Source organism: Oryzias latipes, chromosome 23 (assembly GCF_002234675.1).
Source record: "Oryzias latipes chromosome 23, ASM223467v1".
Classification (NCBI taxonomy): domain Eukaryota; kingdom Metazoa; phylum Chordata; class Actinopteri; order Beloniformes; family Adrianichthyidae; genus Oryzias; species Oryzias latipes.
The window spans coordinates 1,258,653-1,275,505 of record NC_019881.2 but is presented as its reverse complement, the minus strand read 5'-3'; the positions used below and the strand labels follow the sequence as shown (position 1 = coordinate 1,275,505).

General features: G+C 45.9%; 1 protein-coding gene across 10 annotated transcripts in view; it reads left to right on the top strand.

Moving 5' to 3' along the window:
• The window catches only part of sox5 (SRY-box 5), a 99,823-nt gene that overhangs the window by 64,241 nt on the left and 18,729 nt on the right, over positions 1-16,853 (top strand). For 7 of the 10 annotated variants that reach the window (XM_023952083.1, XM_023952080.1, XM_023952084.1 and 4 more), the window contains 3 exons: positions 883-1,009; positions 7,516-7,592; positions 14,797-14,964. In XM_023952083.1, the coding sequence (XP_023807851.1) occupies positions 883-1,009; positions 7,516-7,592; positions 14,797-14,964 (372 nt within the window). 10 annotated transcript variants of the gene reach the window in all.

Sequence of the window (16,853 nt, the reverse complement as noted above, 5' to 3'; positions counted from 1 at the left end):
GGACAGAAGAAGACAAAAACCAAAAATTCCCTGATTTGTACCTATCAAATGCTGTGCTTGTGTGTACTAATAAGATCAAGTGTCTTGGGGATGTCATTTCAGAAGACTTGTCAGATGACGCAGATATCTACAGGCAGTGCCGTGTGGTATATGGCCAAGCCAACACTCTTTTTCGAACGTTTGGTATGTGTACAGAAGGAGTCAAGGTGACATTATTTAAAGCATTTTGTACTCCTCTGTATACAGCTCATCTTTGGGCGAACTTGAAAAATGCCAGTATGAGACAGCTGCAGGTGGCGTACAATGATCCGCTAAGAGTGCTTTTAAATAAGGACGAGAGCTAGTGAGCTGTTCGTTTCTCTCAGAAGGAACACTCTCTGGGGTTGCATGCGCTCACTCGTGTTCACATTTATCTGCAGATTGAATGCTTCATCTTGACCATAAGTAACATTAGATTTAGTGCCATACGCTTCCAGTCAGATTTATGAAAACACTTTTTATTTGTCATTGTAACTAATGTTTTATGGTGTGGTATGTATAAGTAATGTTTTTATCTTGTTATTTTATTCTTATACTTTTTAATTAATTTCTTTTTCATTAACTGTTGTAATTTTTCATATACTGTACCTGAACTTGTGTATTTTTGACACTGTGCCTTTTTAATGTAGTGGGTCTGTGTACTTATTGATTGGACTATAAGTCTGGAATAAATTACATCTATCGATCTATAGTCCAAAGAAGATAGTAGATCGTTTTTGTACTCTATGCTTAGACTTGGCAAGCTTGGTGTTGACAAAATTTTTCCACATTCAAGTTCTTCTCTTTGCATTGACCTGTGGTCTTTTTTTTGCCCCCCCCCCCCCCCCCCCCCCCCTTCATCAGCAGGTCCAGGGCCAGCTGCCCCCCCTCATGATCCCCGTCTTTCCCCCAGACCAGCGGACCCTGGCGGCCGCCGCGGCCCAGCAGGGCTTCCTCATGCCCCCGGGGTTCAACTACAAGCCCGGCTGCAGTGAGTAGCATCCAGTCAGGGGCGTGTCTTTGCATGTGTGATGTGTTTCTAGTGGAAAAGGTAGATTCCTCCTGCTCCTCCTCCTCCTCCTCCTCCTGGGAGACCAGTTGCTCCTCTTTCAGAAAAGCAGTCCTGTTGCACACTTGTGTCTCTGCCGTTCTGGTTCTGTCCTCTTGGCCGTTGTTCTCGTCTCATTTTGAGGTAAATGAAGGCATTCTGCTGGACTTCTTTTTCTTTTTTTGGCTATCACGCTCCGGCTGTGTGGCAATGTGTTGTTTACCATGTTACACAGAGACACATAGAAATTGAGGAAGGGAGTTTGATGCATGCCAGGGAATGCTGGGAAGAAATGCTCAATGGGGGGGTGATTTCAGAGGGGTGGGGAGTTGAGCAGGGGGTGGGGTCTAATGTGGCCTGCCCCAGGTTCTCCTCACATTAACACGGGACGCAGCCAGAACGTGTTTCCAGCGCCGCCCACACACGCTAACGCACACGTAGACAGCCAGCGAGCGCTTTGTCATGTCAAACACGGGAGGATAATAGAAAAAAATGGTGCAAATTCAACCCCCCCACCCCACTTTGAGTTTCACAGCTTCCCAAACAAGTCCGATCCATTTTAATTAGTGGCGTCTTCACCCACACCCACTGCCCACGTAAATACCCTCTCCGGCGGCGGGCTCGTCTTTTCGCTGCCTCCGCCAACTCCGACTGGACTGGCACGCCGCGGCGGGCCAAGCTGCCCCCGAGAAAACTCTCTGGCAACTTCCAAACTGGTGGGGAGCTGATGCAGCGTGGCGCTGCGGCCTGAAATAGGACATGTGTGGCATTGTGCTGCGACATATTCTCACAGCACCTCGGTGAAGACGGGAATAGATCCCACCGCCGCAGAAATCAAGTTTTTAAACCTGCAACCGCCAGGATGGAATAAAAACGCTGCAAAAACCGAATCTAAAGACGGTAAGAAGACCCTGGTTTCAATGAAAAAAGTCTTATTTACGTTTTGCAGGAAAGAAAATCTTATTAAGGTTTTTAAAAGCAAAAAAAACAGAATTTAAGTGAGCTTCTTGGTGACTAATTTAGTTTTTTTTGCTTTAAATAGGAATTCTTACTCTTTCCACCATTGGCAAAAGCCTTTGCCTATTTAAATGTTTTGGGTTTTTTTTAACAGGTTTTAACTTATTTCTTGGGGCCTGCTTTTAAAACGAACTCTCAAAAAACTAAGAATTAAAACAAAAACAAAAAATAGGATATTCTGTTTTTACCAAAATGTTTAAGCAAAACTTTCACCACATTATAGCTCGTGAACTTTTTGTTAATCATCTTTAAATCCAGGTAAGAAATTACCAAGTGTTGTTAGATTTTATTCCGAGCAGCTTTTCCTGCCCCGTATGGTTCATTCCAAAATGTGACAAATTTTTCCCACAAAAATACACTGAACAAAAATATCTCTGTGCATTCAAAATGCCATCAGTGAAATGCACCTGTGTTCTTCGCCCATAACATATGCCTGCCCATACCATAACCCCACCACCACAATAGATTTCAGAGTGGCCTTTTCTTGTGGACAGTCTAAGGCACACCTGTGCAATAATCATGCTGTCTAATCAGCATCTTGATATGGCACACCTGTGAGGTGGGATGGATTGTCTTGGCAAAGGAGAAGTGCTCACTATCACAGATTTAGACAGATTTGTGAACAATATTTCAGAGAACTGGTTATTTTGTGTATGTGGAAAATGTTTCACATCTTTGAGTTCATACCATAAAAAATGGGAGCAATAACAAAAGTGTTGCATTTATATTTTTGGTCAGTGTAGGAACACGTCTTTTTGTTGCACGTTTCAAAAAAACTTAAATAGTTTAAAAAGAACAATTAGGAGATTTTATCTTTATTTAACTGTGTTAATATAACTTATAGATTTTTACAATAGCCGGTCCGATCATCTTTGGATCTATTCTTAAGTGCTCCCAGAGGTCTTTTAATTATGAACATGCCGTTTTTAGTCTAAATCCAATAAGCTGTTGTAATCTAGGACATAGTTTCTGCAGAGTGGCAGTACCAAAAATGAAGACGTGTCTAAAAGTAGATGCATCGGAATTGGGCGGAGCAGGGAGCTTGTGGCCCCGCCAATCATAACGTCAATATCACATGTCGGATCTTGATCCAATTCACAGCGGTTAGAACAAAGCAATTATTGATCCTAATTCTCTGTCTAAATAACCTCCATCATGAGAAAAATGCAGCAAATACATGTTAGAAACTCCATGTTTTCACGCGTGTGGCTCTTTGAGGAAGCCAGCTTTCTCTCTCCATCCTAAGCGAATTTGTCGGTGAGAAATCTCCGCCGAGCCCACGAAGGTCTGGGTCCACGAGCCAAAAGCAACATGTTTGCTTTGCCGTGTCCCTCTGCCTTTGTTCCAGTCACCCCCAGGAGGAGCAGAAATATCCACTGGACTCGTGTTTGTCTTGGGAGCAAAGAGAAAAGACCAATCTCCTAGAATACACAGTCCTGAAATAATTCTTTAATGCCCCCCCCCCCCCCCCCCCCCCCCCCAAACACAAGACAGGAATGTCTCGGCTTTCTTTCCAGTTGTTCTGCAGAGTCATATGGGAAAATATGTTGTAGGGAGGGTGCATGGGTGCTCACGCACTGATCCAGACTCACATTTTCTGAGTTCAAGACCTCCCCTGGATTAAAAAGCGGCATCCTTGTGAACGCCACGGCGCTTTTCGGACGCTTGGACGCCGATGGCAACAGCTGAGAGTCATGTTTGGGCGAACGTCCATCAATTAAATGCAGCATCCGTCTACCTTTACCTTTTGTTTTCCGCCCCCCTCGTTTGTCTGTGATTATAGGGTTAACCCCCCCCCTATACACACACACACACACCAAGCCGTGATCCAACCTCAGTCGTCTCTCTGCATCCGTCCATCGCTTGATTTATCCTTTCTGGTCCAGATGGAGAAGAAGGGAAGGAGGAGACAGCAAGAGGGGCTGCAGTTCTGCAGTTTAACTTAAGAACCAACGGGGGGGGGGGGGGGGGTTGAACGCAGAGGTGAGAGGGGGGAAAAAGGTGTTGGGGGAGGGGGCAGCAATTGGCAGCCGTGGCTCTTAATTACGGTTTTATCAGAATCCCCTCACCTCTCTGCTCTTTGTCCGGCGGCATTAAGAGGACGACACACAATCAGGCTTTTCATTAGAGCCGTGAACACAGAGTACAGACTGGGGGGGGGCAGGAGGGTGAGATGGGAGAAAGCAGGAGGAGGATTTTAGAAAGACAACAACAAAACAGTCGTCCATTAGAGATTTGCCTCTGGAGATGTGGGTGGGATCGTTGGCGCAAAGCAACCCCGCCCCCCCTCCACGTCACCCAGAGCTCTCTGGCCCGGTCATGTTTCTCGAGCAGTACGGACCACAAGACTTTGTTTTTCACTTGTCTGCTCGGGCCACTAAAATATCTAACGGTTAATATATTGTCACCTTTTTCAATATAGCATATTTTGCGAAAAGGTGTAGATTTTCCTCATCTTCATCGCTTTGAAAGTTTGACGTCCGCCATGATTGTTTTGGTCACGTGGTGCACACGCTCCGCATCCGTCGGAGAAACTTAATGGCGCAAAAATAGCTTGGGAAGTTGGACAAGGAGACAACGAACGCACAAAGATGTTTCTCGAACCTCCCCAAGATGGAGTAATGGGTGGAATTAGTCGTATGGACAGCAAGATATTTAATGAATGCACTGAAGATGAAACAGTATGCACTAAGCTTTAAGCTGAATGTCAAAGAATCAAAGGCAACTCCAAATACCTGAATCTCAGACTCAAATGTAGTAAAATGTCAAAGTACTTCATTTTGTTTTTCTTTACAACACTGTAAGCAGTAAGTATTTCTAGTCAAAAGCTGAATGATCTCAGTAATTTTATTAATTTTTCAATTTATTTAATTTAATTAAGTAACTAAAGTAACTAAAAAGTAAATGTAACTTTGCAACAGTAACAAAAAGCAGAAACTCAAGGCAGTCAGAGGAAAAAAGTAAATAAAACTTCTTAACTATTGATTAGGAACAAATGTGAAATAGCAGTGATTAGAAGCAGCATGAAAACTTCTGAACTAGTGTTTCCTACACTACCAGTGTTACTACACTACTAGTGTTACTACACTACTACAGTGTTACTACACTACCAGTGTTACTACACTACTAGTGTTACTACACTACTAGTGTTACTACACTACTAGTGTTACTACACTACTACAGTGTTACTACACTACTACAGTGTTACTACACTACTAGTGTTACTACACTACTACAGTGTAACTACACTACTAGTGTTACTACACTACTACAGTGTTACTACACTACTAGTGTTACTACACTACTACTAGTGTTACTACACTACTACAGTGTCACTACACTACTACAGTGTTACTACACTACTAGTGTTACTACACTACTACAGTGTTACAACACTACTAGTGTTACTGCACTACTAGTGTTACTACACTACTAGTGTTACTACACTACTACAGTGTTACTACACTACTGTTACTACACTACTAGTGTTACTCCACTACTACAGTGTTACTAAACTACTAGTGTTACTAAACTACTAGTGTTACTACACTACTACAGTGTTACTACACTACTAGTGTTACTACACTACTACAGTGTTACTACACTACTAGTGTTACTACACTACTACAGTGTTACTACACTACTAGTGTTACTACACTACTACAGTGTTACTACACTACTAGTGTTACTACACTACTACAGTGTTACTACACTACTAGTGTTACTACACTACTACAGTGTTACTACACTACTAGTGTTACTACACTACTAGTGTTACTACACTACTAGTTTTACTACACTACTACAGTGTTACTACACTACTAGTGTTACTACAGTACTAGTGTTACTAAACTACTACAGTGTTACTACACTACTAGTGTTACTACACTACTACAGTGTTACTACACTTCTAGTGTTACTACACTACTAGTGTTACTACACTACTACAGTGTTTCTACACTTCTAGTGTTTCTACACTACTAGTGTTACTACACTACTACAGTGTTACCTACACTACTAGTGTTACTACAATACTACAGTGTTACTACACTACTAGTGTTACTACACTACTAGTGTTACTACACTACTAGTGTTACTACACTACTACAGTGTTACTACACTACTAGTGTTACTACACTACTAGTGTTACTACACTACTAGTGTTACTACACTACTAGTGTTACTACACTACTAGTTTTACTACACTACTACAGTGTTATTACACTACTAGTGTTACTACAGTACTAGTGTTACTACACTACTACAGTGTTACTACACTATTAGTGTTACTACACTACTACAGTGTTACTACACTACTAGTGTTACTACACTACTAGTGTTACTACACTAATAGTGTTACTACACTACTACAGTGTTACTACACTACTAGTGTTACTACACTACTACAGTGTTACTACACTAATAGTGTTACTACACTACTACAGTGTTACTACACTTCTAGTGTTACTACACTACTAGTGTTACTACACTACTACAGTGTTACTACACTTCTAGTGTTTCTACACTACTAGTGTTACTACACTACTACAGTGTTACCTACACTACTAGTGTTACTACAATACTACAGTGTTACTACACTACTAGTGTTACTACACTACTAGTGTTACTACACTACTACAGTGTTACCTACACTACTAGTGTTACTACACTGCAGTGCTCTCTTCAAAAAATCTGAAACAGACTAGAGCAGATTTAAGTTTGATATGCTCTATTTTCAGTCATTGTAAAGTTTAGAAATAAGTGCTAGATCAGTGGTCCCTAACCTTTTTGTCACCGCGGACCGGTACAACGCAAAACACGTTTACCGCGGACCGGGGGTGGTATTTTCTCTTTAGTAATAATAATAATAACAATGAACGTAAATCCACTGTGTAATCATGTGCAACTTTATTAGCGGTGTCCTCGTAACGTCACACCAACAACAGAACATCACATGAGCAACAACGTTTCTACCCCAACCCAATGCGACACACTCTGGTTGCTATGGTGAGTGAGACGGATGTAACAGAGAGAATCCGGTAACTTTTCAAAATAAAACGTTTTTTTCGGAAAAAAAATCAATAAAATGGAAATTATTTTTTCTTTCTGTGCGTCCCGGTGCAAAACGTCCCGCGGCCCGGTACCGGTCCGCGGCCCGGTGGTTGGGGACCACTGTGCTAGATGTCACCAGAATGCACCAAACTGCACCATATTAAAATTTTCCGGGGGGGCACCGCTGTGCGCGGTGTCGGGCCAGTAACTTTCAGGCAGGGCCAGTAACTTTTAAAAACTACTGGCCCTGAAGGAGACGGCAGCCTGTGGCCTTCCCAGTGTATTTTCTAAATCACAAATATGATCCTTTTCAATCCGCTCTTTGTTTTGATTACAGGACCAGGATAAAATGTGTAACAGATTCTTACCTGTCTCCTCAGGTGACCCCTACCCCCTCCAGCTCATTCCCACAACAATGGCCGCCGCCACGCCCGGCCTTGGACCTCTACAGCTGCAGGTACATTTCCAACGCGTTCCCTTTTGGCAGGCAAAGAAACCAGGGATTCCACCATAAAAAATGACGGTTCAGTGGTTAATAGGTTGGTTTTTAAGTCCGTGAGGGGGGGGTGAATTATATTCTCCTGTTAGATAGACGAGTTGCACAAACAATCAGGACTGATGCCAAACATAAAAACTAAAATATGAAAAAATAAAGTTTTCTTATAATCAAGTAATAGAAACTTTTCAGTTGGCTGATAGAAAACCTGCTTTAATGTAATAAAACAAAAAGAATCAATCGTTCTTTTGTCACTTATTGGGACACAATTCAGAAACACTTTAGTTCAAAGGTGTCACATGACGTTTGGTGGCATCCTGGATAGAAATCCACGGGGGCAGAAGCCTCGAAGGCCGAAGGCCTCGGCTCTGTCCCAGCTCTTAAAGGCCAATAGGATTGATGGCTAACAGCAGGCCAGAGGTGCAGAAAGGAGGTGTGGGGGGGTCCTGATGGGACGTCAGATGTCATTTAGTGGGGATACGTCTTTACCCAGATAATAGATGGATAGATCGATGGATGCTGGATGGAATTTTAAAGATTTGAGTTTGATTTAATGACGAATCAAACTCAGAGTTAATTAGACATTAAATCAAAGGTTGATTGAATGGGAGTGGAAGGAAGTGAACTTCTAGAATCCCACCCTGTTCTACTGTAACCATTTCATTACATGATTGATTATTATCAGGTTCATAACTTCTATCAGACAGAATTAAGAATCCTTAGGTATCAATAAATCACATGACAGAGACGAATTACTTAGTTATTATGTATTGACTTTATTCATCCTTGTTTCTTGTTCCACATCGTCCACTCTTTCCTCCAGAATGTGGACCCGGTTATCTGGTTGCTGGTTTTGTCTTTGGAACTCTTCCACTAGCTTAGCCTGGACGTCCTCAAGGATGTTTTTAATGTCATCGTTGTCGCTTGTTGCTTGTTTTTTCTTCTGGGTCATGTCAGCTCTCTTTTTTTGGGATAATCAACGTTTAAGTCGCTTGAAGATTGTTGTGAGAGCAGCCGACAGGCTCATCAACCCGGAACCAGAAGTTAAGATCTTTAAAGTCCATGTCCGTCCTAAAAGGACGGCCGTCTTCTCAGCGGCTTGTTTGAGACGCGTTAAGCTCCAGAAACCATAACCCACCACCTTTTGCCTTCTGAGCGGCGCAATAATGAAGCATAACGCGCAGATGTGTGAGGGAAACAGCTGCTCTGGCACGCACACATCTCCAACCCGTCTTATCGCCTCTATGCAGCGGCGGCGGGTAAACCGGGTCGAAGGTCAGGCGGAGTTTATGTGTAAGACATTTGCACCTGTCAGCCAAATGCGTCGGCCCATATGCCGGACTCCGCTGAGAGAATAGAGAGCCGCGTAACTCTGCCGCTGTCGCCGTTGGGTTGATTAGGACTCACGTGCGCGTCCACGCCGGGAATAACGTTGTCTGTCTGGAACCGCCGCTTCAATCTAGCCATCCATATGTTCAGCTGCAATCAAAATCTCCACTTCAACAGCTTTGTCCACCTTGCAATTGGATTAAAGGAAAATAAGGGGAAATGCAGACATCTCACTGACAGATTTCTGCCTCGCAATCCTGGCAGGAAAAAAACCCGACATGCACGCTTCCACAAACAGGTTTGTCCACAGAGATTAGGGCTTTGTCAGAGAGACAGAGATTTGCCCGGGCTAACACGGCTGCAGATGGATTTCCTTGGGGATTGTCCCCACGGCCTCATTTGATGAGGAGGTCCTTGTGGTTGAGGCGTCAGCCGCGAGGTCGCCGTAGAAACACGGCAGTCAGATTCACAGCTTTATTCATTATGTCATATTTAAGGTTTTCTCTTTGTATTTCAACTGTTTGAAAGGAAAGAATCAAGCCACAAATGCCGTTGTATAGACATTTAAGACAGTTTTAAACTTTCATCCAAAGGAACATTTTAACATTTCTTCCGGCTAACTGACCTTGAGTTCTGCTGATGCAAGAAAAATACTTCCAAGAGAATTTTTCAATTAAAGTACGTTTTCTCATCTATTAGTGTTTGACTTCTGCAGAACCAAAAGTCTAGGGAAAAGCTTTGATTCAGTCCAAACCACTAACTAATGCCTTAGTCACAATGTCCTAAACGGGGGGGAAACTGCATGTAGAGATCAAGATTTCGGGTTCCTCTATGGGCGTAAACGTTTTTCCTTCCATGAACATGCTGTGAGCGACACTAAAACACGGAACTGACATTAGCCCTGCAGATACATCACGATACACTAACAACAGGCTAGACCAGGGGTGGGAAGTTCCAGGCCTGGGGGGCTGGTGTGTCTGCAGGATTTCCAGATATTCCTGCCCTACTCATGGCTGATTACCTGGTTCAGGTGTGTCCAGCCAATCAGAACATGCCAGAGCAGGGTATGTTGGAAAACATGCAGGAATCTGACCCTCAGTGCCCCCCTCTGCGCTGGACAATTGTGCATTCCATTTTCCTGACGCCCTTTAGGGTGTCCATCCAGGCCTTAAGGGAACTGCAGGATACGCCTTTAAGATACAACCCCCCCTGCCTATGACCCACGGGGGTTTGGATGAGCCAAAGACCTGCAGAACGGGTCAACACCCTGTGCGTTAAGGGTGTTAAGGGCGTTAAGCACTAAAGCTGAAGCGACCCTCACTGTTTAGTGTGAATGGGCCATCTTTCAGTTCCTCTAGAACAGGGCTCTCCAAATCCAGGCCTGGAGGGCCTACATGTTTTCCAACCAAGCTGCCATTGAAGCTCCTTATTGGCTAAACGCACCGGATCCAGGTCATCTAAATCTGGTAAACTAAAACCTACTCAAGTTTGAAGGCCAGAAAGAATTGTTGTTTATGTAGCATACGGGCTAAAACTTATGCAAAAACCGAACAGATTGGGATGTTTTACCCTCCATCCATCCAGTTCCACCACCAGCTGAGTCACTTTTGGGGTGACTGGAGGCCATCACAGCTTCTGTTGGGTGAAGGCATCAGACTCCCTGTCCAGGTCTCCAGTCTGTTGCAGGGCCTCACACTCACACTACACACTCACACTACACACTCACACTACACCTAGAGACTAGTTAGAGTCATCACTTTAACCTGTGAAGCTATCGTGCTGCCCTCTCTACAACCCTAAACCATCATTTTCAAGACGTTTTCCACTTTTAGAAATGTTCTGTGTGGTTATTTCGGTGCCTCTGAAGGTCAGAGAAGTTGCTTGTTTTTCAGATACTCCTGAACTGTTTGCAGCTGATTACCTGGATCAGGTGTGTTCAGTCATTCAGAGAATAAAATCACCTGATCTAGCTAATCAGCAAAGAGTGGAACCAGGATTACCGGAAAACAAGTCCTGCCAGATATGGTTCCTAGCAAGCCCCCGGTTCTTGGGTTGGGTTGGTGGGGTCCTTTGTGAGTTCATCAGCTGAATCCCCTAAATGGAGGTTTGAGCTATAAATGAAAAAGAATCTTGGTGTAATTCCAAGAATCTGTTTAGCAGAATTGAGTACTTAGAGTTAATCATAAAGAAAGCTCCACTCTTGATATGGAGCTGGAATTCGCGGCCTTTGACCTTCTTCCACTACATAATAGGCACACACACAGAAAATCCCTCAAAAGCACAGCTTTAAATGCACTTTTTGGAAAAATATGTATTAATCTCAATAGTTTAAAGCTTCTTCTCTAACACCCGTCCATAGAAATCTGCAGAGTGGCTCTTCTAGTCAACGGCAGCTTAACGCAGAATCCTGCAAGGTTTTCAAGGCAGCTTTGGCGCGTTCAAGGCTGCCATTTAGCTTCTTAATCTAAGGGATGAGTGTGACATTGTGCATTAGAGCATGTTAATCTGGCTCCCTATTGACCCTTGATATCAATGATACACTATCGTCCACATCGCACAAATGTACTGAGAAGGACAGATAGCGAGCGGGAAAAAAATCCACTTATCCGAGCAAGAGAGCGAAGCAGAGATAACAGTGAAAAGTACCAAATGATGAGCGCTTGAAAGGATAAACCCAGAGAAAGATAGAGGACACGGGGAAAAAAGAGAAAAACGCGCACGAGGTATAAAGAGGGTCAATAGCGCGGGTCAGGCATCATATGGAGAGGCAGATGTTGGAACATATTGTCCTGGATTACCGCACTGTACACCGGAGACGGAGCAACGACGGGTGGAGGGAGGAACAGATGAGGGAAGGTAAAAGAGAAATCAATGAAGCAGCTCGTTTCTGCAGCCAGCCTTATCTGAGGGGGGAGACGGATAACAGCCAAGCACGGGAGGATTGCCGGGGTGTTGATGCGGCCACCTCAGTCAATGGGAAATCAATGGGGGCCGCGGAGACAGTTGACTCTACACTTGAGCACATTCCGCCGCACTAGCAAAACGTTTTATACTGCTCCTTTATGGACTATTCGTCAAATTCAACCGGACAAATCCTCAACTGAAGCATTTGAAGCTCCACAAAGCCTCAACACCTGAGCTTCTGCTGAAAAGGAAGATGATGCCGTTTTTAGCCTAAATGTCAAAAGAAACGGTGTTTTCTAGGACATAGTGTCAGCAGAGCGGCAGGAGTTTAGCAGAGATTCACCTCTGAGTTCCGTTGGCATTGCCTGCACTCATTTCTAGCTTACAGCCCCTCTCAACCCCAACCCGACATTACCTGAGCAACAAAAATGGTGAGCTGTCTGTCAAGCCGTACAGATTCAAAAGGACGGCGTTAATGTCGTTACGGAGCAGAGCAGGGAGCCTGTGGGCCACCGATCCTAGTCCGTGTGAAACAAACAGCCGAGGATCTTTTTCCAACAGCATTTTTTCAGCTCCTCCTGATTCACAACCGTTTGCTTAAAGAAATAATAGTTTTCTCTATTTGCTAAAACACCAAAACGCCATGTTCATGGAAATGGGTCCTGAGACGTTTCACTTCAAGAGGTTCAACAGATTCAACCCCCAATCTGACAGAGATTTAAGGACAGAGTTTTTTATCAGATGACTCCCCAAAAGTGCACACAGATGCTTGTTTTTCTGCCCCAAACCGTGAAACAAACACTGTGCGGAAAACAGTACAATCCATGCAAATCCATGCTGGTGTCTGTGTAAACAATGGCGCTCCAGCTGCCGTCCAGCGAACCCGGACAACAGAGATCAGGCCGCTTCATAATCTGAGCAAAGCCGCAGATTATTGACCGGAGGCTCACAAACACACACAGATACTCAGATCGCTTTGGGCTTAGCCGCAGCAAAACAGGAGGACAGAGTTGGCTTGTTGCAACCGAGGCAAAGGACGATCCCCGTCAGTCAGGGAACATCGATGACGGGTCACCTTCTGACCCGAGAAGCTCGATGGTGTCATGAGACGGGCTGCTCGTGTCCCGGCGCCGACGTTGCAGGTCTGAATGTTTGTGACGCGGCTCAGAGTGACATTTGAAGCTCAACCGCGGTGGCATTTCCCCTCCTCGCTCGGCGTGTGTGCGCTCGTTTGCATCCGGGGCCGACGCGTGTGTTTGCTCTCCCAGCCACCCCGACGGCGCTCGCGCTGTCACTTCCTGTTTGTTGAAATGAGTGTCGCCGTGGCGACGCTCTGGGCGCGCTCCGCAGTCCTCCACATGTGTGCGAGAGGGAAGTGTGCGTCACATCTCGCCGGCCCATTGAGCAGGCTTTTGAGTGGGGGGGTGTAATGGAACTCCATTCAGTCCGCGGGTAAAGAGGCCCTTTGAACCACTGGTCCGAACATGGCGGGACCCACAGACGCACGACCGGGAATACACACCACCAATCGCTGGGGGGGGGGGCTGCCTGGCGAGGAGAAAGGAGGTGGGAGGTTCATGCTCCACTGCACCTCCTGCAACCCCTCCCTCCCCCTTATCCAGTCCTCATCAGGAGCTACAGTGCAGCTAATTGCAAGAACCTGATCTCAGGTCTCCCCCCAACCAATCAAAGCTCTGAAAACTCCACCCCCCACACTATTCCCTAAAAAATAGTGCGGGGCCATCCAGCGTCCTGAATTATAGATTTGGACCCCCCCTCAAAATGGTGAAGGCGTACTTACTGGGGAGTAATGAGTGAAAACAGACCATTGACTATATATGGGAACTGGACTGAGTGATCCCTCCCAAGACGCCAAAGCCCATTTATAGAGACATAAACAGCTAAGGACCTCTAGAACCATGAAGAACCTGTTTTCAGTTTGATGTCTAAAAGTGTAGAAAAACACGTCACACGTGTTCAGAGGAACGCCGTGACTGACGGTGACGTCTCCGTTTCAAGAAGTCCCGGTTTAGGATGGAGCTGGAGGTGAACGTGGCTGTCAGCGAGGGGGGGGCAGGTATCTCTGCGCGGTCCGTTTGCATAAACCCGGCTTTGTGGCCAACAGCCGAGCTCCGACAGACGGACGGACGTTAAACTAAACACACACACAAAAACGATGGTCTTCTTCCAGAAAATGAGCAGAAATCAACAAAAATCACTCAAAAAAATAAGACGGCAACAAAAAACAACAACAACAACATTCTGTTGCTTTTTAGAGGAAACAGCCTCTTAGAGATCTGGATCAGTCAACATGAGGGGGGGGACCACATTTTTTGATCAAACCTGGAGCTCCGTCCAGATTTGGAAACGGATCCTGGCCGCAGACTGTGTAGCACAAATAAATGAGTATTTTCCCACCCCAGGAGCCCCCACCATAATGCTTTCATTTAATTGGACATTAATTAAAGTGTGAGGAGAACCCTTGTTTTTCCACAGCGCCTGCTCTTCGTCGCTCCTCTTCATCACCTCTGCGTTTTCACCTTGAGCTGGAGGGGGGGGGCTCTCCGGCGTGACCTGGATAGGCCGAGCGTTTGCCCGTCTCCCACGATGCACCTGGAGGGGACACGGCCATCTCTGAGCCTGTCAGAGAGGCTGTTAGCGCTTCTTCCCTGGGGGTGGGGGGCTGACAGCGGCGGTGTCCCCTCTACCCCCCCCACGGTCACACAAACAGAGGCCGGGCCACTAATGGCCTCTTCTTCCAGAGCTTTTTAGCCGACTTCTCTCTTTTTTTCTCTTTGGAGTTTTCATTTATTCATGTCGTCCTTTTCTTCTCCGTTCCTTCCCCTACATTTACCCCTTCCTCTTTCTTACTGCCCCCCTTCCGTTCTTTCTCTGACCCCTCCCTGCCCGTCCCGTCTGTCCCACCCCACAGCAGTTGTATGCGGCTCAGCTGGCGGCCATGCAGGTCTCCCCGGGGGCCAAACAGCAGCACGGCGGCAACCTGCCTCCCCAGGCCAACCTGGGCACCCACTCCCCCACCACCAACACCCACCCGCAGAGCGACAAGAGCCGCAGCCCCCCCCCTGCAAACAAGACCAAGGTGAGGAGAGGAGTCTGCGTCCGTGCACGTTCCTCCGTTCTGCTGCATCTCTGCTCATCACAGAGCCTGAAAACCACAACTTTAGATTCCACTGGGATCCGTTCACACAAACTACAGCAAAGTAGCAAATATGTCATGAGAAAACATTTATAAATTGTTATTTTACCAGAATAAAGTTCAAAAATTATGACAAATAACTCATTATTTTCTGAGAATAGGCTGAAAAAGGAAAAGTCGACATTTAACGAGAATCAAGTCATAAAAATTATGAGTCCAAAAGTCAATAGTTTACAAGAATCAAGTGTATTTATGAGCCAAAGACTGACTCATTAATAACCCTGGATGGTGTCTCAGTATGAGAGGCGCAGATCGCATCGTAAGCATCGTCTTCAGAAGAACACACCTGACCCACACGGTTGCATTTCTGGGGGGGGGGGGGCCCGTTTACGCCGTCGGCACACAGATTGTCCTGAATCTGTGACTTTTTCCTCAAACGTTTCAAACTTTATTCTTGTACAGAAACGTCCTGGGATGTCCCATTGTCTTCTAGATGAGAGACATCTAAAACTCCCATCATCCCTCTTTCCTTCCTCTCCAACACGCATGTTGAGGAGCTCCTCTAGCGTCTGCTGCTGAAATGTGCAGATTTCCCCCTGAAAGCTCCCGCCGCCGCCACCGTCCGTTTGAGGATGCGGCGGCGGCGGGAGCTTTTCTCAGCTGGCTGCCTGAAAGGGATGACAGGGAGGGAGGAGCATGGAGTCCATCCAGGTGGAATTCTATGAATATCTACCTGCCTGTGTTGGGGAATGGCCCCCCCCTCATCCTCACAGACACGCCGAAGCCCGCAGAGATCTGGGGCCGACGACCAACATTCTTCAGCATTCTTTAACTTCACCAGTTTTTTCTTTTCTGAAATACTTTTTTTTCTTATATCTCAGATTTGTTTGTTTTTATTAATCACAACTTTCTTCCGGCCCCCGTTGTGCACAAACCAACATGCACGCCAACCGCTTGTTAGGGTTGACCTCTGGAGGCTGCCCCCCTCCCCGTATCTCCATCACACTTGCTGCCAAACCCCCCACTGCCCCACACTTCGTATTACCATTTATATGGAGTGGGGTTGACAGGCAGGTGTCGCGCCCTGTGGAGGGGGAGGAGGCGGAGAGGGGGCAGCGGTGAGTCCGGCAGGAGTGAGCGACCGGGGAGCAGAGCCAATCCGCCCGCTGCCGCACAGCGGAGCGGGCGGATTGGCTGCTGAGCCGTGCACAAACACCATAAGTGCTCTGCAGCGTCTTCCCATCCAGACTGACCACCGAAGCGCTCCGCTCAGCCCCTCCCCTGGCTCTCCTTGGCCAAACGCCATGTATATTTCAGAGAGGCGCTCCCCATGCGGGCCCTACCTCGGGTCTGGAGTCATTTGGAGCCGGTGGCGGGCTCCGCTCACAGCTGTTTGGACTCAGGCGCACGCCGCTTAAGTGCTTTCCCCTCGGGTGAGACAAGGACGCAGACGTGTGCGCACACGTGCAGGTGTGCAGAAGGACGGCGGCAGACCCACATCACAGCAGATTGTGTGTGCGTGAACAGATGCAGACGTGCTGCAGACATGAAACCAAGTCACTTCTGGTTTTGGAGGGTCTGACAGATGCGAATCCTGCAGAACAGAACATTGATGCATGTCTTCAATGCATCTACTGAAGCATACATGCAAAGCATCCATTTATAGAGATTTTTACTTTTGCTTAAACTTAAATGTCAAAAGTTACTGTCAGAAAAAATGAATTTAAACAAATTAGAGCGTCACAAACCCAGTTTATCTTCATGTAGGTCTTAGTGTATATTGGATCAAAATATCAGGCAAAAGCACAACATTGTCAGAAGTTTCAAACAAA